Raw genomic sequence first — 27,547 nt, 5'->3', positions numbered from 1 at the left:
CAGATAGTATCCACTTCAGAGTTAGTACTGAGCCCAATCTCTTCTTTTGTACTGTTATTCCATGAAGTATACTTAACAGTCTTTCTAGTTCAGTCCTTGTCGATTGAAAATTATTTTTAAATTGGTTTTATTTGATTATGGAGTGATGATGACGTTTTAGAAGAACTGACTCAACAGCATGGTAAAATAGGAGGCATAGGAGAGACTATCTCCATGCCGTGTCTTTGGAACCTTTTTTTTCAATAAGTACATAGGACTTCCTATACTCTGGATTCCTCGTCAGTACAAGTTCCATTGACAGGGCAGACCTACAAAAGGTGATGACATAGTGATGGACATTCAGTGGGAATGCTCTTGGGAGTCTTCAACAATGACTCCTGACGCAAACTTATGATGGAATGGAAGTTATTTGATGAAGCAGCTGGAGATGATGGGACACTACCATGAAGAACTCCTGAGGCTGAGATGATAGGCTTCCAATGTTCACATTCATCTTCCTTTCTGCTGGGTATGACTCCAGCCAGTGAAGAGCTTTCCCCTGACCCGCACTGGCATTGTTTCTGGAAAGGTAGAATTGAAAAGTAGAGAAACTCTGCTCAAATTGTAGTGAACCTTGGTTAGGCCATACCTGGGGTACTTGTCATCAGTTTTGGCTGCCACTGACAGGGCAGACCCACAAGAGCGAGTGACACAGTGGGGAACAGCCGTGGGAGACTTCAACGAGTCTCATGGGGCTGGTTTAGCACAGGGCTGGTTTAGTACAGGGCTAAATCGCTGGCTTTTAAAGCAGACCAAGGCAAGCCAGCAGCACGGTTCAATTCCCGTACCAGTCTCCCCAACAGGCGCCGGAATGTGGCGACTAGGGGCTTTGCACAGTAACTTCATTTGAAGCCTACTTGTGACAATAAGCGATTTTCACTTCATTTAATTTCAAAATGTCCAATTGCTTATTTGGCAGACCAGCAGCCTCTCTTTTTAAGAGAAAAGAGAGCTAGTCTGTTTCTCATTTCCTGATGGGCATAACTTTGTATTTCTGTAACATCTCTAAATCTTTTGACACCTTCTCCAGTGACTCTAAATTGTTTTTAATACATGGCAACCAGACCCCATGAAGTATAATGGCTCTCAAGAACGTAATAGGAGTAGACCATTTTGCCCCCTCAAACCTGCTCCACAATTCAGTAAGATAATGTCTGTTCCAACTGTCATCTTAACTCCACTTTCCTGCTTTCTCATCATAACCCTCAACTCCTGTCAATTAAAAATCTATCCAACTGTGCCTTGAATATATTCAATGATCCAGCCTCCATTGCTCTCTGGGGAAAATAATTCCAAAGATTAACAACCCTTAAGAGAAGTAATTCTTCCTCACCTCCATTTTAAATGGAAGGCCACTAATTTTTAAACTGTACAGCCTAGTTCTAGATTCCCACAAAGGGTAAAGTCTCTCAGCATCGAGCATGTCATGACCTCTCAGAATCTTATATGCTTCAATAAGATCACTTCTCATCATTCTATCTCCAATGGAGATGGGCCCAACCTACTTGAAGTTTCCTCACAGGACAAACCCCACAAGGTAAACCACTCATCCCAGAATAAGCCCACTGAACCCTCTCTGAACTGCTCCCAAAGGAGGTACCCCCCCCCCCCCCCAACACGCCTTGAGTAAGGTGATCAACATAGTACTTGAGGTGTAGTATCACCAATTCCCTGTACAGTTGCAGCAAGACTTCCTTACCTTTATACTCCACCCCCTGCAATAAAGGCCAACGTTCTATTTTCCTTCCGAATTACTTTCTATACCTACACGCTGACCTTTTGTGCTTTATGTACAAGGACACTCAAATCCCTCTTTCATGCAGCATTCCATAGTCTCACCATTTAAATAACATTATGCTCTTCTATTTTTCCTGCCAAAGTGGATAACCTCACATGTTCCCCACATTATACTTCATCTGCCAATTGTTTGCCTACTCACTTCATTGATCTATATCCCATTGAAGACTCAGATCAAACGTTGGTATTGAAATTGAAAAAGAGTCAAGCGGGCTCGAAGCTTTAACTGTGCTCCTTACAGATGCTGCCAGACCTGCTGGTTTTTTCCAGCATCCTCTGTTCTTGGTTTCAGATTCCAGCATCTGTGGTATTTTGCCTATTTTATGGGTATGTAAATATTCTGCTGATTACCACACATCACCCTCCCTCAGCTGACAAATCAATACTATCCAAGTTACACACCACTTGGAAGAACTGAGGGTAGCAAGGACACAGAATGTACTCCGGATAAGAGATTCACATCCATCACCAATAGTGGCTAGGTAGCATCATTCTTGTCCAAGCTGACCAAGACCTGAGGATATACCTGCCAGGCTGGGCATGCATCAGGTAGTGAAAGGGCCAACTGCAGAGAAAAACCTCTTTGCCAATCTACCTGCCGTAAAAGCATCTTGTCCATGATAACATTGTTAAGAGTGATCATCCACAGTCCTTGTGGATACGAAGTTCCATCTTCACGTGGAGGACATCCTCCTCACATTGGGCAGCTCAAAATTGCTTTTGGTCCCATTGTCTTTATAAAATCCTGCTCGATCTTCCAATATACCCTTTCCTACAGCCAGTCAGTCTAACCTCAGTGGTGGGGAAGCTATTGGAAGCAATTCTGAGAGACAGAATTAATCTGCATTTGGAGAGGCAGGGATTAATTGAGAACTGTCAGCATGGTTTTGTTAAGGGGAGGTCATGACTGATTGAATTTTTTAGAAGAGGTGACCAGGTGTGTAGATGAGCGAAATGCATTTGACGTAGGTCCCACATGGGTGATTGAAAGCAAAGGTAAGAGCCCATGGGATCCAAGGAAATTTGGCAAACTGGATCCAGAATTGGCTGAGTGGCAGAAGCATGAGGCAGTGGGGTCCCACATGGATCAGTGTTGGGCCCTGAGCTGTTTGGGGTTTATATAAATGATTTAGACATGAATGTAGGAGGGTTGATCAGTAAGTTCGCGGGTGATATGAATATTGGTGGAGTGGTAAATAGTGAGGAGGATAACTTTAGATTACAGGAGGATATAGATGGGCTCATCAGTGGTAAATGTAATTCAATCTGGATAAGTATGAGTAATGCACTTGGGCAGGATAAACAAGGCAAGGGAATACAAATGGCAGAACCCTGGAAAGTACAGAGAATTAGAGGACCCTTGGTAGTAGAGCAGGCGGATGCAGTGGTTAAGGCGGCATATGGTACACTTGCGTTTATTAGCCGAGGCATTGCGTTTAAGAGCAGGGACGTTATGCTGGAACTGTATAAAATGTTGGTTAGGCCCCAGCTGGAGCATGGGGAGTAGTTCTGAATCCACATGTGATAGCACTTGAAAGGGTGCAGACGAGATTTACCAGGATGTTGCCTGGGCTAGAGTTTCAGTTATGAAGAGAGATTGGATAGACTGGGGTTATTTTCCTTGGAGCAGAGGAGCGACATGATTGAGATGTAAAAGATTAACATAGATAAAGTAGACAGGAAGAAACTTTTCCCCTTGGTGGAGGGATCAATGACCAGGGAGCATAGATTTAAAGTAAGGCGCAGGTTTAGAAGGGATGTGAGGAAAACCTTTTTTCACCCAGAGGCTGGTGGGAGTCTGGAACTCACTGCCTGAAAAGGTGGTGGTGGCAGAGACCCTCATAGCATTTAAGAAGTATTTAGATGTGCACTTGCAATCTCAGGGCCTACAAGGCTCTGGGCCAGGTGCTGGAAAATGGGATTAGAATAGTTAGGCGGTTGTTTTTGACTGGCGCAGATGTGATGGACCTAAGGTCCTTTTCTGTGCTGCAGCCCTCTATGATTATGACTCCTTTTATATTCCTGAGAGTGGTATCACCCTCCAAATCTGTGTCCATCTTTTCTGCAACTCCTTATTTTTGTCCAATCAGGTTTCCGTCCCTGATAGAAAATGGACCCATTTGAAAGTCACAGATGACATCCTGTGACTGTAACCATGTTGTGGTACCCCATCTTGTCCTCCTCACCCTCTCTGTAACCATTGACCATTTTTCCAATGCCTCTCCTCCACTGCTCAAGTTAATGCATCTGCCTTTTCTTTTGCTCCACTCTTGCCTACTCGACAGAGCTATGGGCTGAAACCCTGGAGTTGATTTGACTGCGGAAGTGCTATAAAGTATGCGCGCTTGTCACAGTACGGCCTTTCCACAGGTGTCAATCCGCACACTATGCTTGTAACAGCAGACAACTGCTATATAATCTATTGGATTGCATGGCAAAGAAAAATGCTTGTGGAAATGGCATTTTATTGGAACAAATTTGTAAAATAAGATGCTTTCTTTTTAAGTTGTTAAAGGAGCACATTCTGCTGGATTTTACCAGAATTCTTGAATTATAAAGCTCCAAGATATCTCAGGTACCTTAGATCATCACCTACAATTAATTATTGGGAAGTACAGTAAGGTTTGGCATGAAGACAAATTCCAAACTTTTCGGCTGGATTGGTGTACAAGATTCATTAGAATGGGTTTATTTGGGGCAGCACCGCGGTTAGCACTGCTGCATCACGGCGCTGAGGTCTTGGGTTCGATCCCGACCTCCGGTCACTGTCCACGTGGAGTTTGCACATTCTCCCTGTGTCTGCATGGATCTCACCACCACAACCTAAAACAATGGGCAGGTAGGTGAATTGACCAAGCTAAGTTGCCCCTTAATTGGGTACTCTAAATTTATTTTAAAAACGAGATTACTTTCAACATTATTGGGAATGGTGGCATGTGGCAAGCAGTCCCTATTCTGGTTTCACAACTGTCTCGAACGTGTCGGTCTAAAGCCCAGGATGCAGCTACAAAGCAAAAGGGAGATGCTCCAGTTTGTGTTGGCATTACATTATAGCAATGACATTATGCAGCCATTCGCTAGAACAAATGAGCAATCACTTTCTCACTCTTACGTGCATGTGGGCTCCGTGTCCTGGTACTCCCATGAATATCCAATCCATTTTACTAGATTCAGAAATGGCTGGGATAAAATATGGTCGCTTGTAGTGCTGCCTCAGGACACTTGCTGCACTGGAATCACAGTTACTCCTGTGAGATGAAAGCAGAAGTCAACATTATCACATGGGATTAGTTCACCCCCTCCTCTCCTGCCACCACACACCCACAGATGCAAATTTCACCACATTTGTCGGCAATAACTCGCTGGTGGTGTAATAAACAGCGAGCGCACAAGAGGGGTGGGGGAGCGTGGTTTGAGCTACAAATTTTTCATGTAGATCCACCTGTCAGGTATTCCACAGGGTCCTGATGCCCATCTTCAGTCATACATTCAGTCTGGGTCAATCTGGAGACCAGAAAATATGGCCCTATTTCTTCATTCCAATCTAAACTGTATCCTATGTAAATGACATCTTAATACGGACTACAAACACGCAGCATTTTACTGCAGGTTACATATCCTAAAGAACTGCAGATTCATGTTGGAACAGGTTCAATTTTAAACAATTGGTGCAGCTGGAGTATTTAATTTTCTCCCCACTATCTTTCAACTTGAAAGTCATAATCAAGGAATGGGGCAGATGCCTTCATTTCCTGAATAATTTAAAAAATAATTTGTCTGTACAATTTATTTGCTCTTTATAACCACCTGGAAATTTTATCCTAATTCACAATTCCCATTTAATATTTTAGCCCGGCTTCTTAAAGCTGTTTCTCTCTGCCCAGACGCTGCCCAACCAGAGCTTTTCCAGCAGTTTCTGTTTTTTCACTTAACTACATATTACATTGGCCCTTTTTCAATGCTGAGGCCAGGGAAAAAAATTAAATAAAACAGCTGGGCAAAACAGCGCATATACCACTGTGACCTTGTACAGTGAGAACAGATGCTGCCAATCTAACATGCTGATCACCTGCTGTTCAATAAACAGGCAATTCTAACGAAACAGTATCAGTACCAGCTTGCAATATCAAAACAGCGCTTTATGGAAAATTGTAGATATATGCTGATTTCCTCTTCTTTGATAATTTGGAGGATGCACACTTCTAGATGTGGCCCAAAACATGATTCACAACTGCATTTAGTGCAAGATTGTTATACAGGATATTCTTCAGTAACTCACCTTCTTGAATACGAGTCCACAATACCAAAACCAAGGTTTGCCATAAACTCAAAACTAATGTCATGCATGGAATATAAAAATTCTTGAATGGTTGGCAGATTACAGGTTGTGGTCCTCCTACCTTGTTGCTAATTAATTTCTTTCAAGTGCAGGTTATTGCCTTCCTGCCCTGCAATCACTACTCCTTTAGATCACTTCTAAAGCTATCCCTTGTAGTCTGTGAATCTTCCATTTATTTCACCTCCGAACTGATTGCTCAATTTCCGTTCTCCTTATTAGGTGAACCATTTTTGGTAAATTTCCCCCTCTCCAACATTTTCTAATGTAATTTCTCAAATCTCACTGTTGGTCTGCCTTTCTTTTGGAATTTAAATGTGCATGCATTAATCTGGTCACAAGACGATCTCCAACTTTCTTTTCTATTGTCCATCCATCTCATCCTTTCTAAAGCTATGGATTAAGTTTCCACTTTTCAAATCATTCATCACCTTGAAAGTTTTAATTAATCCATCGCCATCAGTATGGCTAATGGCAGATTCATATGTTTTGTGAATCACCACCATACTCTTGAATTTCTCGGTTTCAGAATAAGTTGCTGTCACATGGCCTCTAACTAAAACAATTGTGCAATGCCAAAGTTTCCTCTAATTGAGTGTATAATATGGGAAATTTCCCATTTTGACAGGAAGAAGCAAATTATCGAAACATTGAGAGATTGCAGAGCACCAAGATGCAGAGGGATCTGGGTGTCTTAGGGCATGAATCACAAAAGGCTAGTGTGCAGGTACAGCAAGTAATTAGGAAAGCTAATAAAATGTAATCATTATTGCAAGGGGAATTGAACACAAAAATAGAGGTTATGCTTCAGTTGTACTAGACACTAGTGAGACCATATTTGGAGTACTGTACTGGTCACCTTATTTAAAGAAAAATGTCAATCAATGCATTGCAGGTAGCTCAGAGAAGGTTTACCAGACTAATACTTGGTATATTGGTGGATTGTTTTATGAAGAAAGGTTAGACAGGCTAGGTTTTTATATGCTAGAGTTTAGAAGAATAAGAGGCGATTTGATTGAAACATACAAGATCATGAGGGGTCTTGAGAGTGTAGATGTGGAGAGGATGTTTCCTCTTGTGTGAGGATCTAGAACTAGGAGTCACTATTTAAAATAAGGGGATGCTCATTCAAAAATGGAGCTGAGGCCATAAGTGTTGAGAATCTTTGAACTCTCTTCCCAAAACAGAGGGTGGGATTTACCGACACCGTGTTTTTCAGCACTGGGAAGGCAGCTCGCCAGCGGGATCTACCGGTCCCACTGTTTGCAACAGGATTTCCTGTTGACAGCACCCCTCGCTACCGGGAAACCCATGCACTGGCGTGAGACCAGAATTTCCCCGTCAGCCAGTAAATCCCACTCAGTCTTTGAATATTTTTAAGGCAGCGGTGGATAGATTCTTGGTAAGCAAGGCGGGGGGGCAAAGGTTATCAGGATTAGGCGGAGTGCAGATTTGAAGTTACTATCAGATCAGCCACGATCTTATTAACTGGTGGAGCAGGCTCGCAGTGCAGAATGGCCTACTCCTGCTCCTTGTTCACATGACATTCGCCCCAATTTACACGGTAGTTGATGATTGTCACATGCCCCCTTTTCTGTTAAATGGAGGGCTCTCCAAGGTCCTGTTCATTTACATCTCTCCATGTTCCTATAATCTTTAGCCGCTGAAGTCCACATGTGTGATAACAGCAAATCAAGGGAACTCGCTCATATCCTTCCAAACTTATCGTGGCCCTTGGCACTTTTTCCTTTTCAAAGAACGAAGAAAAGTACAGCACAGGAACAGGCCCTTCGGCCCTCCAGGCCCGCGCCGATCATGCTGCCCGTCCAAACTAAAATCTTCGACACTTCCTGGGTCCGCATCCCTCTATTCCCATCCTATTCATGTATTGGTCAAGATGCCCCTTAAACGTCACTATCGTCCCTGCTGCCACCACCTCCTCCGGCAGCGAGTTCCAGGCACCCACTACCCTCTGTGCAAAAAAACTTGCCTCGTACATCTCCTCTAAACCTTGCCCCTCGCACCTTTAAACCTATGCCCCCTAGTAATTGACTCCTTTACCCTGGGAAAAAAGCCTCTCACTATCCACTCTGTCTATGCCCCTCATAATTTTGTAGACCTCTATCAGGTCGCCCTTCAACCTCCGTCATTCCAGTGAGAACAAACCGAGTTTATTCAACCGCTCCTCATAGCTAATGCCCTCCATACTAGGCAACATCTTGGTAAATCTCTTCTGCACCCTCTCTAAAGCCTCCACATCCTTCTGGTAGTGTGGCGACTAGAATTGAACACTGTACTCCAAGTGTGGCCTAACTAAGGTTCTATACAGCTGCAACATGACTTGCCAATTCTTATACTCCATGCCCCGGCCAATGAAGGCGAGCATGCCGTATGCCTTCTTGACTACCTTCTCCACCAGTGTTGCCCCTTTCAGTGGCCTGTGGACCTGTACACCTAGATCTCTCTGACAGTCAATACTCTTGAGGATTCTACCCTTCGCTGTATATTCCCTACCCGTATTAGACCTTCCAAAATGCATTACCTCACATTTGTTTGGATTAAACTCCATCTGCCATCTCTCCGCCCAAGTCTCCAAACGATCTAAATCCTGCTGTATCCTCCGGCAGTCCTCATCGCTATCCGTAATTCCACCAACTTTTATGTCGTCTGCAACTTACTAATCAGACCAGTTACATTTTCCTCCAAATCATTTATATATGCTACAAACAGCAAAGGTCCAGCACTGATCCCTGCGGATCACCACTAGTCACAGCCCTCCAATCAGAAAAGCACCCTTCCATTGCTGCTACTCTGCTTTCTATGACCTAGCCAGTTCTGTATCCATCTTGCCAGCTCACCCCTGATTCTGTGTGACTTCCCCTTTTGTACCAGTCTGCCATTAGGGGCCTTGTCAAAGGCCTTACTGAAGTCCATATGGACAACATCCACTGCTTTACCTGCATCAATCATCTTTGTGACCTCTTCGAAAAACCATATCAAGTTAGTGAGACACGACCTCCCCTTCACAAAACCGTGCTGCCTCTCGCTAATACGTAAATTTGCTTCCAAATGAGAGTACATCCTGTCTCGAAGAATTCTCTCCAGTAATTTAACGTAAGGCTCACCGGCCTGTAGTTCCCTGGATTATCCTTGCTACCCTTCTTAAACAAAGGAACATCGGCTATTCTCCAGTCCTCCGGGACATCACCTGAAGACAATGAGGATCCAAAGATTTCTGTCAAAGCCTCAGCAATTTCCTCTCTAGCCTCCTTCATTATTCTGGGGTAGATCCCGTCAGGCCCTGGGGACTTATCTACCGTAATATTTTTCAAGACGCCCAACACCTCGTCTTTTTGGATCTCAATGTTAAATGGAGGGCTCTCCAAGGTCCTGTTCTTTTCCTCGCGGAAGAGGAAAAAGCTCAGATTACTGACTGGTACTCCACTATCCTCTCTCCTGTGTGTGTAATTCTCCCCGAACCATACAAGGAAATTGAAATTGCTGAATGGTCTCACACACACCATCCAATGTACCAAGGTTTGGCATTGCTGTGCATGCCAACACGGCCAGCCTCCATACTGAAAACATCCCCCAGGTTCAGAAACTCGGTGTCGTAGGGGAAGAACTGGCACTCGCTGCCGCTGTTGTCCAGGGCCCGGCTGTCGTTGTCGTAGATCCGCGTGAAGAACTCGAAGCTGAAGGCCTCCCGGGCCGACCAGTTCCTCTGGCCGTCCTCCACCACCACCGGCTGCATGGAGTAGGCGTAAGCCCGCAGGAACTCCTCGTGGCTCAGGTTGCTCTTCCTGTCCACGCCGGTGATGTTGTGGCAGACCCGGCAGTCCAGGGGCCGCCGGAAGGTGTTGTGCAGGTCGGGCAAGCCCAGCACGCACATCTGCCTGTCGGCCGACAGGCCGCGGAGCCAGAACCAGAGGCGGAGGGCGGGCTGGGGGAGCGGGGTACAGAGCAGGAGGAGCAGCAGCAGGACGAGGGCGGCGGCGGTAGGCCCCAGGCCTCGGCGGCGGGTGCGGCAGCGGCCCAGCAGCTTCTGCACCGACGCCAGCCCCGCGATGTCCCGCTCGCTGAGGCCGGAGCGCAGGGCCAGAGCCACCAGCTCCGCCACCTCTTCCCGACTCAGTTTCCGAGCTGCTGCTGCTGCCGCCGCCATGTCACTGACCCCGCCGGGGCGGGGTGTGGGAGTTCACCCTGCCAAACAAAAAATGTCCGACCACCGCGGTTGCGAGAGAGGCAAAAACACAGGCTTCCAGTCCGCCTTTCAATTCAATCCCTCAGCGCCTATTTGTGGCCCTAATATAATGATCAGAGCTGCTGCCCCGGTGCGGCAATGACGGTGACACCTATTGTCTGCAAATCACACACAGCTGCCGTCCCGAACAAGAGCCGCCTCGCCCGACAAAGCCGCCACAGTCAGGATGGCCGAGCGGTCTAAGGCGCTGCGTTCAGGTCGCAGTCTCCTCTGGAGGCGTGGGTTCGAATCCCACTCCTGACAGTTGTTTTTTTTGCTGCTCAGAACCCTACAATTATTCACAGATGGGTAAAATATAGGTAGTATCATGAGTCTGCTTACAAATATTTCACTATTGATGGAAAACATCACAAATCCATTATTTTTCTTCTACTTTGTATATGCCCATATGCATTAAGCACACAAAGGAGACCACTCAGACTATCATATCTGTGCCAATTCTTTCAAAGAGATATCCAATTAGTTCCACTCCCTGACCTCTCCTCTCTCTGTGTCCCTTCAATATTGTCCTGAAATTATATTTTTCCCCTCTAATACAACAGAACTAATAAAATCAGAGATAAACAATAAACTGATAACTGTCAAATCTCGTGTCTTGAAAATGTAACTGATTCTTCAGTAATATTGTTTGAAAGTTCTAGCTTCTCATTGTAATGTAATTATTAATAGGTCATGCTCATATAGCTGAGGTGGGGAGTAAAATAATTCCTACATTTCCCTTTGGAAAATCTTTCTAATTGGATAAAAATAATAAAATGAACAGGTGGCAATCCAAAGAGATGAAGGGTTCCATGTACACGTACCATTACACTGAATCATAAAAGAAAGAGGATATTTGGCCTCTCAGGCTCTCTGCTAGTGTAACTCACCTAGTTACAGTACAGGGATAACGATACGGGTAATCAGATTGTGACAGGGCATGACAGATCATATAAATTTAAGAGTGTACCAGTACAATGACCAGATTATGGAAAAAATGGCTTTAAACAAGGGGGGGGGGGGGGGGGGGGGGGAGTGGGATTCAGATGAAGGGCGATTTAAAATCCAAAGAGACAAGTTGAGTCAATAGAAAAGTTTATTGAAGTTGTATAAAGACAAACAGTGGGACAAGAAGAGGCAGAGAGTTTTCAGTAATGGTGCATCAGGTACATGCAGGGAATAGTGGTAAAAATATGGAAGTCACTTCATCTGAATGTGCAGAGCATCCACAATAAGAAAGATGAACTAGTGATTTAACAGGCTAGATACTGAGACATTGTACCTCCTGACTGGGGAATCTAGAAAAAGGGGGCACAGTTTCAGGGAAAGGAGCAATCATTTAGGACTAAGATGAACAGAAATGTCTTCACTCAAAAGTTTGTGACTCTTTGGAAGTCTCTACCACGGAGGGTTGTGGATGGACCATCATTGTATATATTTAAGGCTGGGATAAACAGAATTTTGGTCCATCACAGTATCAAGGGAATGGGGGGGCAGGTGGGAATGTGGAGTTGAAGCACAAGAACAGCCATGGTCATATTGAATGATGAAGCAGGCTCAATGGGTTGTTCTCAATATTGTTCTCCTGCAACTATTTCTAATGTTCCTATAGATTATCATATAGAACCGTAAATCAATAAAGAAAAATATGCTGGATGTGCAGGTTAGGTGGATTGGCCATCATCAATTGCCCCTTAGTGTCCAAAACGCTAATTGAGGCTACTGGGTTATGGGAATGCGATAGGGCTTGACCCGGTGGGGGGGGGGGGGGGGGGGGGGAGGAGCATGCTTTCAGAGGGTTGTTACAGACTTGCTGGGCTGAATCACCTCCTTCTGCACTGTAGGAATTCAATAAAAATCTATGAAGTGCCTTCTTCACTACATTATCTCCCTGTTCTGTTCATAGAATAGAATCATAGAATTTACAGTGCAGGTGGAGGCCATTTGGCCCATCGAGTCTGCACTGGCCCTTTGGAAAGAGCACCCAACTTAAGCCCACGCCTCCACCCTATCTCCGTAACCCAGTAACCCCGCCTAAGCTTATTGACACTAAGGGCAATTATCATCGCCAATCTACCTAACCTGCACATCTTTGGACTGTGGGAGGAAACCGGATCCCTGCCACCTTCAGGGAATCTATGGACATGTACTCCAAGATCCCTCTGTTCCTTTATTCTTCTCTGGCTAGCTAAAATCCATTTGGATTATACCAAACAAGTTATTCTCATCGATTCTCCTTGTTAGTTCCTCAAAAAATGTAATCAAATTAGACATGACATTCCCTTAACAAATCCATCAAACTGTCCTTAATTAATCTATGCCTTTCTAAATGATATAGTCTCACAATTTGTTTCCAATTAATTATCCACCACCGAGATTGGAATGACTGGCCTGTAAATGCTCAGGTTATCCCTTCCTTCCTTTTTTAATCACTGGTACAACATTAGCACTCCTCCAGTCATCTGGCATCATGCCCACAGAATTGAAAAGTGTGTGGTCGGAGCTTCTATTTATTGTGTATTCCCTTGCCTTGTTTGTCCTGCTCAAATTTTTTTAATATATAAATTTAGAGTACCCAATTATTTTTTTCTAATTAAAGGGCAATTTAGCATGGCCAATCCACCTAGCCTGCACATTTATGGGTTGTGGGGACGAAACCCTCGCAGACACAGGGAGAATGTGCAAACTCCACACTGACAGTAACCCAGGGTGGGATTGAACCCGGGTCCTCAGCACCATAAGGCATCAGTGCTAACCACTGTTACACTGAGCAGCCCTGTCCTGCTCAAAAGTATTGAATTCCAATTGCCATGTTTATGCCCACCAGACCAGTTCAGTCCATTGGTTTATTTCTGTTATCCATATCTTTCTTCTGCACTATCAACAACAGAACAAATTTTCAAACATAAAAAATAGGAGCACGATGAGGTCATTCAGCCCTTCCAACCTGTTCTACTATTCATGATGATCATGGCTGATCATCCAACTCAATAGCCTAATCCCGCTTTCCCCCCCATATCCTTTGATTCCCCCTTCGCCCTAAGTGCTACACCTAACTGCTTCTTAAAAACATGCAATGTTTTGGCCTCAACTACTTCCCGTGGTAACGAATTCCACAGGCCAACCACTCACATTGCAAAGAAAGTTCTCCTCCTCTCTGTCCTAAATGGTCTACCCCGTATCCTCAGACTGTCATCCCTGGTTCTGGACATACCCGGGAACATCCTTCCTGCATCTACCCTGTCTAGTCCTATTAGAATTTAATAGGTGTCTATGAGGTCCCCCCCTCTCATTTTTCTGAACTCCAGCGAATACAATCCTAACCAATTCAATCTCTCCTCAAAGGTCAGTCCTGCTATCCCAGGAATCAGTCTTGTAAACCTTTGCTGCACTCTTGCTACAGTCAAAACATCCTTCCTCAGATAAGGAGACAAAACTGGACACAGGTATGGCCTCACCAAGGCCCTGCATAATTGAAGCAAGACATCCCTGCTTCTGTACTTAATCCTCTCACTCTGAAGGCTAACATACCATTTGCCTTCTTTACCACCTGCTGTACCTTCTTATTTTTGGTGCCATTTTAGTCTAAAACATTGAAATATATCACAAACAGGACCCATACTGAAGCCTGTGAAACCCCACCAGAAACAACCTATCAGTAACTAGAGTTCTGAGAGAGGTGGCTGAAGAAATAGCGGAAGCGTTGGTTGAGATCTTTCAAAAATCACTGGAGTCAGGGAAAGTCCCGGACGATTGGAAGATCGCTGTTGTAACCCCCTTGTTCAAGAAAGGATCAAGACAAAAGATGGAAAATTATAGGCCAATTAGCCTAACCTCGGTTGTCGGTAAAATTCTAGAATCGATCGTTAAGGATGAGATTTCTAAATTCTTGGAAGAGCAGGGTCGGATTAGAACAAGTCAACATGGAGTTAGTAAGGGGAGGTCGTGCCTGACGAACCTGTTAGAATTCTTTGAGGAGGTGACAAGTAGGTTAGACCAGGGAAACCCAGTGGATGTGGTCTATCTGGATTTCCAAAAGGCCTTTGATAAGGTGCCACACAGGAGGCTGCTGAGTAAGGTGAGGGCCCATGGTGTTCGAGGTGAGCTACTGGCATGGGTTGAGGATTGGCTGTCTGACAGAAGGCAGAGAGTTGGGATAAAAGGTTCTTTTTCGGAATGGCAGCCGGTGACCAGCGGTGTCCCACAGGGTTCAGTGTTGGGGCCGCAGCTGTTCACCATATATATTAATGATCAGGATGAAGGGACTGGGGGCATTCTAGCGAAGTTTGCCGATGATACAAAGTTAGGTGGTCAGGCAGGTAGTGCTGAGGAAGTGGGGAGGCTGCAGAAGGATCTAGACAGTTTGGGAGAGTGGTGCAGGAAATGGCTGATGCAATTCAACGTGAGAAAATGTGAGGTCTTGCACTTTGGAAAAAAGAATCCAAGCATAGACTACTTTCTAAACGGTGAGAAAATTCATAATGCCAAAATACAAAGGGATCTGGGAGTGCTAGTCGAGGATTCCCTAAAGGTAAACATGCAGGTTGAATCTGTGATTAAGAAAGCGAATGCAATGTTGTCATTTATCTCAAGAGGGTTGGAATATAAAAGCAGCGATGTGCTACTGAGTCTTTATAAGGCTCTGGTTAGGCCCCATTTGGAGTACTGTGTCCAGTTTTGGGCCCCACATCTCAGGAAGGACATACTGGCACTGGAGCGTGTCCAGCGGAGATTCACACGGATGATCCCTGGAATGGCGGGTCTAACATATGATGAACGGCTGAGGATCCTGGGATTGTATTCATTGGAGTTTAGAAGGTTAAGGGGAGATCTAATAGAAACTTACAAGATAATACATGGCTTAGAAAGGGTGGACGCAAAGAAACTGTTTCCGTTAGGCGAGGAGACGAGGACCCGTGGGCACAGCCTTAGAATTAGAGGGGGTAAATTCAGAACAGAAATGCGGAGACATTTCTTCAGCCAGAGAGTGGTGGGCCTGTGGAATTCATTGCCGCGGAGTGCAGTGGAGGCCGGGACGCTAAATGGCTTCAAGGCAGAGATAGATAAATTCTTGATGTCGCGAGGAATTAAGGGCTACGGGGAGAATGCTGGTAGGTGGAGTTGAAATGCCCATCAGCCATGATTGAATGGCGGAGTGGACTCGATGGGCCGAATGGCCTTACTTCCACTCCTATGTCTTATGGTCTTATAGTAACACGAATACCCATTGACCCTCTGCATCCTTCCACTGAAGTAAATTTGGAACAACTTGCCACTTACCCTTGGATCCCATGGACTTTTGGCTGCATTTGCTACCAATGCCAAGCACGTGCTGTTCCAGTCTTTTACTCCCTTATGTCATTGTGAGTGACAGGATCAGCAGTGGCCAGGACCAAAGATGGCACTGCTCATATCATCACATGTGTTTCAGGCAGTGTCCTTTAAGTCGTAATTGAAGCAGATTGGTCAGAGCACCTGTCAATCACAGAGACCAGTCTGCCATGTGGGGTTTTGTGACCTTGACATTTGAAATGCTTGCCATTTAGATTACACCAAACAAGATATTCTCATAAGAGTGTAGAGGAGATTTACCAGGATGTTGCCTGGGCTGTAGAATGTTAATTATAAAGAGAGATTGGATAGACTTGGATTGTTTTCTTTGGAGCAGAGGAGATTGAGGGGGGACATGAGTGAGATGTAGAAAATTATGAGGGGCATAGTAGAGCAATAATAATAATAATATTTATTAGTGTCACAAGTAGGCTTACAGTAACACTGCAATGAAGTTACTGTGAAAATGTCCTAGTCGTCACATTGCAGTCAGTGCCTGTTCGGTTACACTGAAGAAGAATACCGTAGACAGGAACAAACCTTTACCGCTGGAGGAGGGGTCAATGGCCAGGGGGTATAGATTTAAGTAAGGGTCAGGAGATTTAGAGGGGATGTGAGGAAAATCCTTTTTACCTAAAAGGTGGTGGAAGTTTGGAATTCGCTGCCTGAAAGGGTGGTGGAGGCAGAGACCCTTAGAACATTTAAGAAGTATTTAGATATCTGGGCAGCATGTGGCACAGTGGATAGCCCTGGGACGGTGGCGCTGAGGATCTGGGTTCGAATCCCGGCCCTGGGTCAGTGTCTGTGTGGAGTTCGCACATTCTCCCCATGTCTCCGTGGGTTTCACCCCCACAACCCAAGGATGTGCAGGTTAGGTGGATTGGCCATGCTAAAAAATTGCCCCTTAATTGGAAAGAAAATAATAATTGAATACTCTAAATTAAAAAATAAATAAATAAAATTTTAAAAAGTGGTATTTACATGTGCACTGCTGATGCGTGGACGAGATGGGTCAAAGGGCCTTTTCTATGCTGTATGATTCTATGACTCTACGACTTATTAACTCTCCTTATTACTTCCTCAAAAAATGTAATCAAATTAATTAGACCAAAAATCCCCTCAGGGCAAACTTAATCTTCTCAAGCCAGAGAAACCCTGCCATGTCGCTAACCCACACTCTCGACTTTGGAGGCTCCGAGTCCCTCCATGCCAATAAAATCCATCTCCAGGCTACTGGGGGAGGAGGGGGGGGGGGGGGGGTGGCAAAGGCCAAGACATCGGCCTCTCTCCCCCCCCCCCCCCCCCCCCCCCCCCCCCCCCCCCTCCCCCCGACTCCTGGGTTTTCTGACACACCAAAAATCGGCACCTCTGGACTTGGAATCACCCTTACCTTCAGCACCTCCGACATGATGTCAGCAAACCCCTGCCAGAATCCCCTAAGCCTCGGACATGCCCAAAACATGTGGATATGATTCGCAGGCCCACCCGCACACACCTATCCTCCACCCCTTCGAAGAACCTACTCATCCAGGCCACAGTCATGTGCGCCCTGTGGACCACCTTGAATTTTATCAGGCAAGCCTGGCACACCGACGAGGATACACTGGCTTGCTTCAGGGTGTCCTCCCACAACCCAGCCTCCAACTCCCCACCCAGCTCTTCACCTCGCCTACCGGGGCTCCCTCCCACCCCATCAGCTCCTTATAAATCTCCGATACTTTCCCTTCCCATATGTCATGACATGCAAACATGCAGCTAACGAACACATAGAATAGGTCACGACCAATGAGCAGTCAGGACACTCAGGGGTGGTATCTCACTATAAAAGGGGTGAGGCACTCACACCCCACCTCTTTCCACAGACCAACATCTACAGAGTGAGACAGGATGTATCCTCAGCATTACACCCCAGCACATGGCTTAGAGCAAGGTTGGTTCAGTCAGACTGAGTTACTACTTTTAGATTATCAGAGAGTCGAACTCATTGAGAACTGTGCTAGTAGTTCAATAAAACACATTGAACTCACTTCAAAGTCTGGAGCATCTTTTACTCAAAACTGCGTCAAGTGGCAGCTTGTGTTATTCCAAATTATATAACACAACACCCCACTCCCGTTTTTGACACCACCTTATCATGTAGCCCCTGGGGCAGCAGGTGCAGGAAAGTCGAAACCTGCCTCCGCACAAAGTCCCTCACCTGCAGGTAACGGAACCCATTCCCATTTGGCAGTTCGAACTCCTCCTCCAATTCTTCCAAACACGGAAAGCCCCCATTTATAAACAAATCCCCAAACCTTGACTTATTTTTGATTGCTGTTTGTTCTAGATTTGGAAATCCTACACTTTTTCATTGTCAGAGCATATTTGCTCTGCAATCTACCATTATCCTTGAATGCCTCTGGCTGCTCTGACACTGATTTATCTTGAAGCAGCTGTTTCAGACCATTTCCGCCAAATCACATCTTAGATCATAGATCATAGAATTTACAGTGCAGAACGAGGCCTTTCGGGCCATTGATTAATAACAATGGCCTTTCCCCAATTTAAACCTTCTACTTCTGATCTATCTTTATCATTTTCCATAACTGGTCCAAATCAAGCTGAATTGTGATCACTGCCACTAAAATGCTCTCTCATTGGCACCCCTTTCACCTGCCCAGAATAATTCCTTAAAACTAAGCTCAGAACTGCCCCTAGTCATTGTCGGAATTGCAAAAAAAAGATCTCCTGAAAGAAAGGTGATGGAAGTAGATTCAGTCATAACTCACGGAAGGGAATTGGATCTATAAAGTAAAGTCGCAATAGTCCCAGATAAGCTGCTTTCCTTTTTAAGGGGGAGAGCTGACTGGTGGTGATATAACCTGAGAATCATCACACCTCAGGCAAGGGGCAACGTTGAGAAGGCAGCGCCATATTGGATTCGGACTTAAAAAGGAAAATATTGAAGGGACATAGAGAATGATCAGGGAGTGGATTTAATTGGATCTCTCTTTTTAAAAATATTTTTATTAAAAGTTTTACATATTTACACTGTACATTCGTTAGAGATAGTTGAGACGGCTAGTTTACATGTTCCTTTTCGGCACCCCTCTCGCCCTCTTTCGCTGTTTCAGGGTCTTATTCTAGGCCCTTTACTTCACCTTGGGTGGAAGTTTGTTGTTTGTCTGCGGGCAGTGCCCTCCCTCTCCCTGTTGTTTGCTCTCCCCTCCCTTCTGCTCTTCACGTCCTGTTTGCCTGCATTTTGAGGGTTATTTTTTGTGTGGCCTTGTGTTGGGCCCTCTGGGCCACTATTTAAAAGAAATGGCACAGATGTGATGGTTGACATGGCCTACTTTCTGTGCTTCATGGAAATGGGTACATATATAGTTATAAAAAAGTAATGAATTTGTGATGTTTGCCATTAATAGTGAAATATTTGGCGCCGCGGTCCCAGGTTTGATACCGGCTCTGGGTCACTGTCTGTGTGGAGTTTGCATATTCTCCCTGTGTTTGTGTGGGTTTCACCCCCCACAACCCAAAGATGTGCAGGTTAGGTGGATTGGCCACACTAAATTGCCCCTTAATTGGAAAAAATGAATTGGGTACACTAAACTTATTTTTAAAAATGGTGAAATATTTGTCAACAGGTTACTGCGTATATTTTACACGTTTATGAATAATTGCAGGGTTGTGAGCAGCATTTGAGTGAAGGTGTAAAGAAAAAAAAAGAGGAAAAAATGCTACTGTCAGGAGTGGGATTCGAACCCACGCCTCCAGAGGAGACTGCGACCTGAACGCAGCGCCTTAGACCGCTCGGCCATCCTGACTAGTTATGCAAACACCCTTTGAAATCCATTGACGAAAATCAAACCCGAGCCGTTATACAAATTACACGACTTCCCTCTACGACGTGCGTGCTTAAGTTTTATTAGTCCTTTATAAGGGGCCAGTGTCTGTTACCCCAAATGTCCAGCGAGCTTCTCTGATCTGCGCTGGTTGCTGGTTTGCAGACTGGAATTGAGTTGGACATGGGGCGGCTTCGGGGCAATTGGAACAGAGGCGCGCGACCTTTTGGAACGTGGAATCCCCAGACCCAAGTTCCAATGGAACGTTCCCCGGGGATTGCCACTTGGGGTGGCCACGGGCCGCGCCATTGGCTGCACAAGTCCCGCCCCTCCCTCTCAAGTACGTGAGTGGTGAGTGGCGCTGCGTAAATGCAGGCCTGTGAAGCAAACGGCCTGCGCTGGATTTAGCCCCGGTCCAATAAAAAATTCCCCTTGCGCATATGCACGCAAGCCTCACCCACCCCAGGAAGACTTGAAAGAGGAAAAAGTGGGTGCATGTTGGGGATTGGAAGATGTTGTCTTTGGGCAGACTGTCCTGGGAGGTCCGGGTCTCTTTGGCAGCTGCTGCCGTGCTGGGCTCCATGGCCATTTCCAGAAGCTTGGGGGACTACTTTGCTCAACAGACCCTGGTGAAGTTATTCCGTGTGCAGTTTCTGCTCTTCGCCAACTGCCTCGTGTCAATCGGCTCTAGGTACATCTGGAAAAGGACCGTGTCCAGCCTGCAGACCTCCTGCCCACATCCCTGCAGTGGCTCCCGCTGTTTCGCCGCCTGGAAGGTCACCGTCTCGATTTTTCTCCTTCTTGCTCATTCCAGCTTCTTCACCCTGCTGACGCTGGTGTCAGAGGAGCCTCATGTCTTCTCCCTGGTCTCCTACACCTGCCTGGGGATGTACATTTTCCTCATTTTCGGCCTCCTTGTTTTAGGGCTCCTGGAACATTGCCATAAGCTGGTGCCATTTGGCTGGGTTGCCCCTAGCCACAGTCGGAATGTGGTCAAGTTGCTTCTGGTCTTCCTGTTCACCATTGCCTGCACTGTTATGGGGCTTCACAATGCACGCCAGCCTCCTCTCGTCAAACAGGTGGAAATACCTGTACACAAGCTACCTCAGTCATTCCACAATTTGAGGATGGTTTTATTGGCTGACATTCATTTAGGGCCGACAGTAGGAAGGACCAAACTTGAAATGGTTGTAAAGATGGTTAATGAACTAAATCCAGGTATGCTGCATAAAAGTGACTGGAGTCACTTAAACGACTTAATTTTCAATAAGAATGGAGACTTGAAATAAACCCCTTTTTTGTTCCTGATTTCCATCCACATTGTTTATAGTTAGCATGATTTCACGTTCTGAGAATGTTTGAGGAGCTAGGGTTCAAATTAAAATGCAGAATCTCAAATGTGATCAACCCTGGATCATTACCTGAGCAACATTTGTTAATTGGCATTGGGTCAAGCAGATTAGTGAATTAAACATGTGGCTCAAAGGGTGGTGTGGGGTGAAGTGATTTAGATTTTAGGGGCACTGTGTAGCAAGAGATCAATTCCATTGGAATGGGGTCCATATAAATGGGCTGTGGCCAGTGTCTTGGCAAATTGTATACAGTAACAAGTGTTGCTGGTGGAGCTTTGGAGTAAAAAGCTGGGGAAGAAGGGAGATTTCAAAATCGAAAGAGAAAAGTCAAAATAATAGAGCAGTGTAAAGAACAGCGGAACAGGGAAGGACAGAGTGTTTTCAACAATCATAGTGCATCAGCGAATAAGGTCCATTCAAAGAATAATAGTTTAAAAATAAAATTTAATTCAAAGCTCCCCTTTTTCTGAATGCACAAGGCATTCAGAAGATAGACAAATAGAAGTAAATGGTTTTGATGTTGTCACCAATAAAAAGACATTGTTACAAGGTAACCAAGGATGGGAAATTTAAAAAATTTTGAAAATACAGGCTAAATGGAAACTAAGGAGTAGCCACCCTGATAATAAAGGATGATATAAGGACAGCAGTAAGAAAGGATCTTGCCTCAGAAGATCAGGAGGAAACATCAGCATGGATGGAAATTTAGAACAAAAAGGGTTAGAAAGCGCTGTTCGGCATAGCTTTGTATAGTAGTTATACAGTTGGACAGTGCATAAGTAAGAAATTATTGGAGCATGTGTCCAAGGCAATGCAGCAATTGAAAGGCTTTTAACCTTCACAAAGTCTGGACAAATCAAATCTGGAACATGAGATTGTAGAATGCTTTCATGACAATTCCCTGGAACAATACACTGGCCTACTTCTGTCTTTATTTTTTTATGTTCTCATGGAACCAACTGGGGATAAAGCTAGTATTGTACCATGAGGCACATTTAATTAGTGACATCACAGTACAATATCCTTTGTGGGGTGGGAGGATGGACACAATATATTTGAATTCCATGTTAAGTTTGAGAGCAACGTTTGCCACCCCCAAAGAAGATTCTTAAACCAAACAAATTACATGGGTTTGAGGGGGGAAAAGGCGGCAAATAAACAGTAGGAAACATTTAAAGAAATAATTCAAAATGTTCAACTAAAATAACATCCGCTGATAAACAAAAGTTCAGTGAGAAAGCCACAGATCTTACTGGGGAAGTTAAGGATAGTATTGTATTAAAAGGAGAGGTTTTGAATGTTGCAATTAATAGTATTAAGCTTGAGGATTGGAAGAATTTTTGGAACCAGCAATAGGTGGCAAAAAATTGATAAAAAGGGAATTAAAAATAGAATGAGAAAAAAGTGTCAGGAATATTAAAACAAATTGTAAGAGTTTGTTACGAGCATATCGAAAGGAGAATAACCAAAGTAAACATTGGTTCTTTAGAGCTAGGAACCAAATAAATGATTATGGGAAATGATAGACATTGAACCAATGTTTATTGGCGTGATTCTCCGGCCGCGTTGTGCTCAAGAGAGAGCGCAAGGCGGGCGGAGAATCTCAGGGAAAGCCCTGCTGTGGGCCTCCTGACAGGCTCCGTGACTCGTGAGATTCTCCGGAATCCCGTGAGATGTTGGAGTCAGAACCCTGCCCCAAGTGGACCAAATGACGCTCGTGGACATAGATCTTAAACCTACTTACGACCTATATACACGGGATCCACCGGCCTCCCTCGATTCTTCAGCCTCCCCAGGGAGGCAGCAGCTAGGCGCCGATTTCTGCTGGTCCACACAAAATGTGGACCAGATGGAACGGCACCAGGGGTGGGTGGGTGAGGGGGGTCTCTCGGGCTATTGGAGACCCCTGGGTAGTCAGGTAAGGGCAAGGTGACCCTCTTGGCCCTCCTCTTGGAATGTGGGAACCTTGGCACTGCCCAACTTGCACCATGGGACTGCCACCCAAGCGCTGCCAGGATGACACTGCCAAGCAGCCGGAGTACTGCCTGTGTGCCAGCAGGGCAGTGCAAGGGTGCGCAAGTGCCAGGGTGGCACAGCCAAGGGTCGGGGGGGGGGGGGGGATGTCCATTAAATTAGTGTGGAGGGGGTGTTTGAAGGACATGGGAATGCAGGGCAGGTAAGTAGTGGTCTCTGGGAGATGGTGGGGGGGGGGGGGGTCCTAGAAGGGAGGGGTGCTGTAAGGGGACTTGGGGGTCGGCCTGATGAGGGGGAACCCCCACGGATCCCAGAGTGGGGTGTCCTCACTTACGGGGTGAGACGTAGTGTCCCATGTGTGTGGGGGGATCCACAAACTCAGTTAGAGATCAGGGCACCCTTTCAAAATGCCAGCCCAATCTCAGTTCAGCGCCCCAGTGCTAAAAAAAATTTGAAGTGTGGGCTAAACTGGTGAGAAACTCCTCGGGACCCAAAAAGTGACTAAATGCCATTCAATAGTGGTGGGGAACGCACCAGCAGAGCCGGCAGGAAACTCCCTGAAAAACTTGCAACAAATTAACTTAGAAATCTTTTGGGAGAATTGTGCCCTATGTCTCTTTTCACAGTGGAAGGAACTAAATTAGCCATTCAGGGTAACCAAGGGGCTAATAAAGATAATTAATGTCAGCTGAGGGAAGAATTTTGGAGAAACTTCAGGGTCTAAAAACCAACAAATCACATACCTGATGGCCTATATCTGAGGGTTTTGCAAGAGATAGTGGATGCATTCTGGAAATGTCCCAGCAGATTGGAAGTTAGCAAATGCAACATTACTATTCAAGAAAGGAGGGAGAGAGAAAACTGGGGATCACAGACCAGTTAGCCAACATCAATCATTGGGAAAATGCTGGAATCTATTAGAAAGGAGATCTTAACAATGCATTCATAAAATCAAAGCACAATCAGACAAAATCAACATGGCGTTATGAAAGGGAAATCATGTTTGTTAAATTCCTTAGGGTTTTTTGTAGGTAAAGGGGAACCAGCCGATGCACTGTATTTGGATTTCCAAAAGTCATTTGGTAAGGTGCCACATAAAAAAGTTAATATGCAAGATAAGGGTTCATGGAGTTGGGGATCAAATATTAGTACATACAGTGGTTTGGTTAATGTTATAAAGCAAAGAGTAGCGATAATTGTGGCATTTTCAAGTTGGCAGGTGATAACTAGTAGAACGCTGCAAGCGTCAGTGCTGGGGCCTCAGCTATTTACAATTTATATTAATTGGTTAGATGAAGAAACCGAGAATAATGTATCCAGGTTTGCTGATGATACAAAGCTGTGTGGGAATGTAAGGCGAGAGGAGAATACACAGTGATATAGACAGGTTAAGTGAAGGTGGCAAGTGGTGTATAATGTGTAGAAATGTGAGGTAATTCAATTTGGTTGAAGAATAGAAAAGAAGAGTCTTTTTAAAAGGTGTAAAAATTCTAAATGTTGATATTCAAAAAGACTTGAATGTACTTGACCAAGGAATGCAAAAAGTTAGCATGCAGGTACAGTGAACAATTAGGAAGACAAATGGTATGTTAGCCTTTGTTGTAAGCGAATTGGAGTAAAGAATAAGGGAGTCTTGCTACAATTGTACAGGGCTTTGATGAAACCACACCTGGGGTACTGTGTGCAGATTTGGTCTTCAGATTTGAGATAGGATGTACTAGTATTAGATGCTGTACAACAAAGGTTCTTAAGATTGCTTCCTGAGATGAGAGGGTTCTCCTATGATGAGAGGCTGAGTAAATTGGGTCTGTATTTCTAGACTAAATTTTAGAAGTATGAGACGTGATCTCAATGAAACGTACAAGATTCTGAAGCGGTTTGATAGGGGAGACTCTTTTGACAAAGGGTAATCTGGACTCGAAACGTTAGCTCTTTTCTCTCCCTACAGATCCTGCCAGACCTGCAGAAATTTTCCAGCATTTTCTCTTTTGGTAAATGCTTGAAATATATGCTTCATAGGACATAGGGTGCCATGTTTCATCTTTCTTCATCATGGCCACTGGTGTTTGCTGTTCTATGTCTTTTTTTTCTGTGTCAAACTGTTTAATGGGCTAGTTTCACAACACTGAGGTCATATCCTCCAGTACAGCAACAGTGGAAAGGGGTTGGTGGTCCTTTAAAGTCATCAATCACAGAATAAAGCTTCAAATCTCCAATGCCTCACTCTACAACCCCGGATTTTGACACAACCTGTTCCGAGATCACATTTAGGCAATGCAAAATCACCTCCTTGAAATTACTAATAACCAAAAAAAAATCTGGCCAGAACAATAAATAACATCCACGTATTGCACTTCCCATGCTCCTTCCTATAAACGTAGTGTTAATAAATTACAAGTGTCACATTTCTCTGTGCCAGTCTCAAAACGGAATGAGGGAAGTCTGTTCATTTACTGGGTGGCTTGTAAGGCTCAAGCAGGAGCTTGGAGAAGGTGTTGACTTTGTCGGTGCCCCTGACTTTGTGAGGTAACAGTGGGAGCTTCACTATGTGAAAATCTTCATACAGATCCTCCATCTGGTCTAGATATTTTGATTGGATTTTGTGTCGGGCTTCGCACATCCTACATGGTTTCTCCCCAGGATCTTGAAACACCAGTTGGTTTACAATGATGTTGTGGCTGTCGATTTTACACTTGGCCAACTCTTGAATTAGTCGTTCTGTCTCGTACAAGGACAGAAACTCTGCAATGCATACACAGATGAATGTGGTCTGCTCCGGGTCTTTAAACTGCTCGCTGATTGAACGAATGACGGGCAAGGCCTCCTCTAGCTTCGACGCAAGTTGATCTGCATTCATGTCTCTGAGTCCAAACATACTACACATCTGGGAGATAAAAGGGCTGATTTGGTTCTTAATCTGCATTAGTCTCCCAAGTCCCCTCTCAACTATAGTTGAAAAGTTCAGGAGTCGTAGTGTGTGCCCGGTTGGTGCCGTGTCAAACACCACCACCGAGAAATTCATGCCTTTCACCAGCTTCATGACCTCAGCGTAGCTCATAGCTTCATCGATGCCTGGGAACGCACTCATCGCCTCTTGCATCATCTTCTTACCCATGCTCAACATATTGTCTTCCTCAAAAAATTCATCGGGTAACTCGGAGACTCCCAAACTCGGATCAATTTCCATAGCAAACAGATTGTCGTAGCCTTTCACTTTTGTTGGTACTTTGGAGAATTTCTGATCGAACGCATCTGAGATGTTATGGGCAGGATCTGTGGAAATGATCAACACGCTCTCGTGAACCTCCGCTAACTGCACAGCCAAGCTGCAGCTGCAGGTGGTTTTACTCACCCCACCTTTCCCACCCATAAAGATCCACTTGTGGGACCTCTGTTCGATGATGTTGGTCAGGGTGGGCTCCAGGGGCTCCATGTCAATGGCATCCTCGAACTCCTCGTCCATGGCCGCCGCCGCCATCTGCCGACACAATCACGTGATCCACCCCCCCCCCCCCCCCCCCCCCCCCCAGTGGGGTTAAGGGTGGAACTTTATATTTATTTATTTATTTATCTATCGATCGCTCGACATCCGCGGGGAGGAGGAGAAAACAAGAAAGAAAGCAGCACAGGGCGGCTCTGAAACATCGGGCTTCCGGCTCCGAGGGTGCAGCCGGGCGGACTTCACTTCAGCTCCCGGCAGCGCCGCCGCCGCCACTGTTCTATGTCTTGACCAACACTTACAGTCCACCTGGCTGAGGGATACGAGTTGAGTTGTAGTTTAGGCATGTAACCCAAGCTGGGGAGTAGGCCATTTTCAGGGCTTATCGGAGGGGTGTCACTGCAGAGGAAGTGGCAGGAATGTCCTTGTGTGCAGGCATATCAGAAACCAAATTAATTCTGTCCTCGCCTACGAGATGTGGGCTTTGTTGTCTCGGCCAACATTTTTCTGCCCATCCCTAATTGCTCTTGAAGGTGGTGATGAGCTGCCTTCTTGAACTGCTGCAGTCCATGTGGTATAGGTGCACTCACTGTGCTATTAGGGAGGGAGTTCCAGGATTTTGACAGTGACAGTGAAGGAAAGACAATGAATTATGGTGAATGACTTGGAGGGAACTTCCAGGTGGTGCTGTTCTTATGTATCTGCTGGCCTTGTCCTTCTATAGATGGTGGCAGTCGTGGGTTGGAAGGTGCTGCCGAAGGAGCCTTGGTGAGTTCCTGCAGTGTATCTTGTAGATGGTACACACTGCTGATACTGTGCATCGGGGATGGAGGGAGTGGATAATTGTGGAAGGGGGGCCAATCAAGCAGGTTGCCTTGTCTTGGATGGTGTTAAGCTTCTTGAGTGGGGTTGGAGCTGCACTCATCCAGGCAATTATTCCATCGCACGTATGCCTTGCAGGTGGTGGACAGGCTTTGCGGTGTCATTTGAGTTTCTCATCATAGGATTCCTGGCGTCCGACCTGCTCTGGTAGCCACAGTATTTATATGGATGGTCCAGTTCAGTTTCTGGTCAATGGTAACCCCCAGGATGTTGATAGTGGGGGATTCAGTGATGGCAATGCTATTGAATGTCATGGGGTGATGGTTCGATTCTTTCTTATGGGAGATGGTCAATGCCTGGCACTTGTGTGGTGCAAATGTTACTTATCTT

The 27,547-nt window shown here is 45.3% G+C and overlaps 3 protein-coding genes and 2 non-coding genes across 8 annotated transcripts in view; 2 read left to right on the top strand and 3 right to left on the bottom strand.

Annotated features, from left to right (window-relative positions):
* Positions 1-10,586, bottom strand: part of LOC119971389 — a 33,308-nt gene extending 22,722 nt beyond the window's left edge. Inside the window, exons 1-2 of one of the 3 annotated variants that reach the window (XM_038806857.1) lie at positions 9,706-10,586; positions 4,949-5,084 (exon numbers count right to left, since the gene is read on the bottom strand). In XM_038806857.1, coding sequence (XP_038662785.1) covers positions 4,949-5,084; positions 9,706-10,337 — 768 coding nt within the window. In that variant the 5' untranslated portion in view covers positions 10,338-10,586. Of the gene's footprint in view, positions 1-4,948; positions 5,085-6,115; positions 8,041-9,693 lie in introns of those variants that run through there. The other 2 variants (XM_038806856.1, XM_038806858.1) reach the window with 2 other exon arrangements.
* Positions 10,587-10,596: 10 nt separating this feature from the next.
* On the top strand, positions 10,597-10,679 carry trnal-cag. The gene has a single exon. It is a non-coding gene; the product is annotated as a tRNA-Leu (tRNA).
* An 8,790-nt stretch (positions 10,680-19,469) lies between these two features.
* trnal-cag lies at positions 19,470-19,552 on the bottom strand. The gene has a single exon. It is a non-coding gene; the product is annotated as a tRNA-Leu (tRNA).
* A 172-nt stretch (positions 19,553-19,724) lies between these two features.
* The window catches only part of tmppe (transmembrane protein with metallophosphoesterase domain), a 45,974-nt gene continuing 38,151 nt past the window's right edge, over positions 19,725-27,547 (top strand). The window contains exon 1 of one of the 2 annotated variants that reach the window (XM_038806854.1): positions 19,725-20,788. In XM_038806854.1, the coding sequence (XP_038662782.1) occupies positions 20,083-20,788 (706 nt within the window). In that variant the 5' untranslated portion in view covers positions 19,725-20,082. The remainder of the gene's footprint in view (positions 20,789-27,547) is intronic. The other variant, XM_038806853.1, reaches the window with a different exon arrangement.
* Positions 25,206-26,405, bottom strand: LOC119971388 (ATPase GET3-like). The gene has a single exon (XM_038806855.1). The coding sequence runs from the start codon at positions 26,372-26,374 to the stop codon at positions 25,343-25,345; it is 1,032 nt and encodes a 343-aa protein (XP_038662783.1). The 5' UTR covers positions 26,375-26,405; the 3' UTR covers positions 25,206-25,342.

Source organism: Scyliorhinus canicula, chromosome 9, assembly GCF_902713615.1.
Source record: "Scyliorhinus canicula chromosome 9, sScyCan1.1, whole genome shotgun sequence".
NCBI lineage: Eukaryota > Metazoa > Chordata > Chondrichthyes > Carcharhiniformes > Scyliorhinidae > Scyliorhinus > Scyliorhinus canicula.
Note: the sequence above shows the minus strand (reverse complement) of the source record. Positions and strands in the feature narration are given on the sequence as shown.

Bases quoted from the DNA above. Each gene is read 5' to 3' on its own strand.
- LOC119971388 (XM_038806855.1), bottom strand. From the start codon at position 26,374: ATGGCGGCGGCGGCCATGGACGAGGAGTTCGAGGATGCCATTGACATG.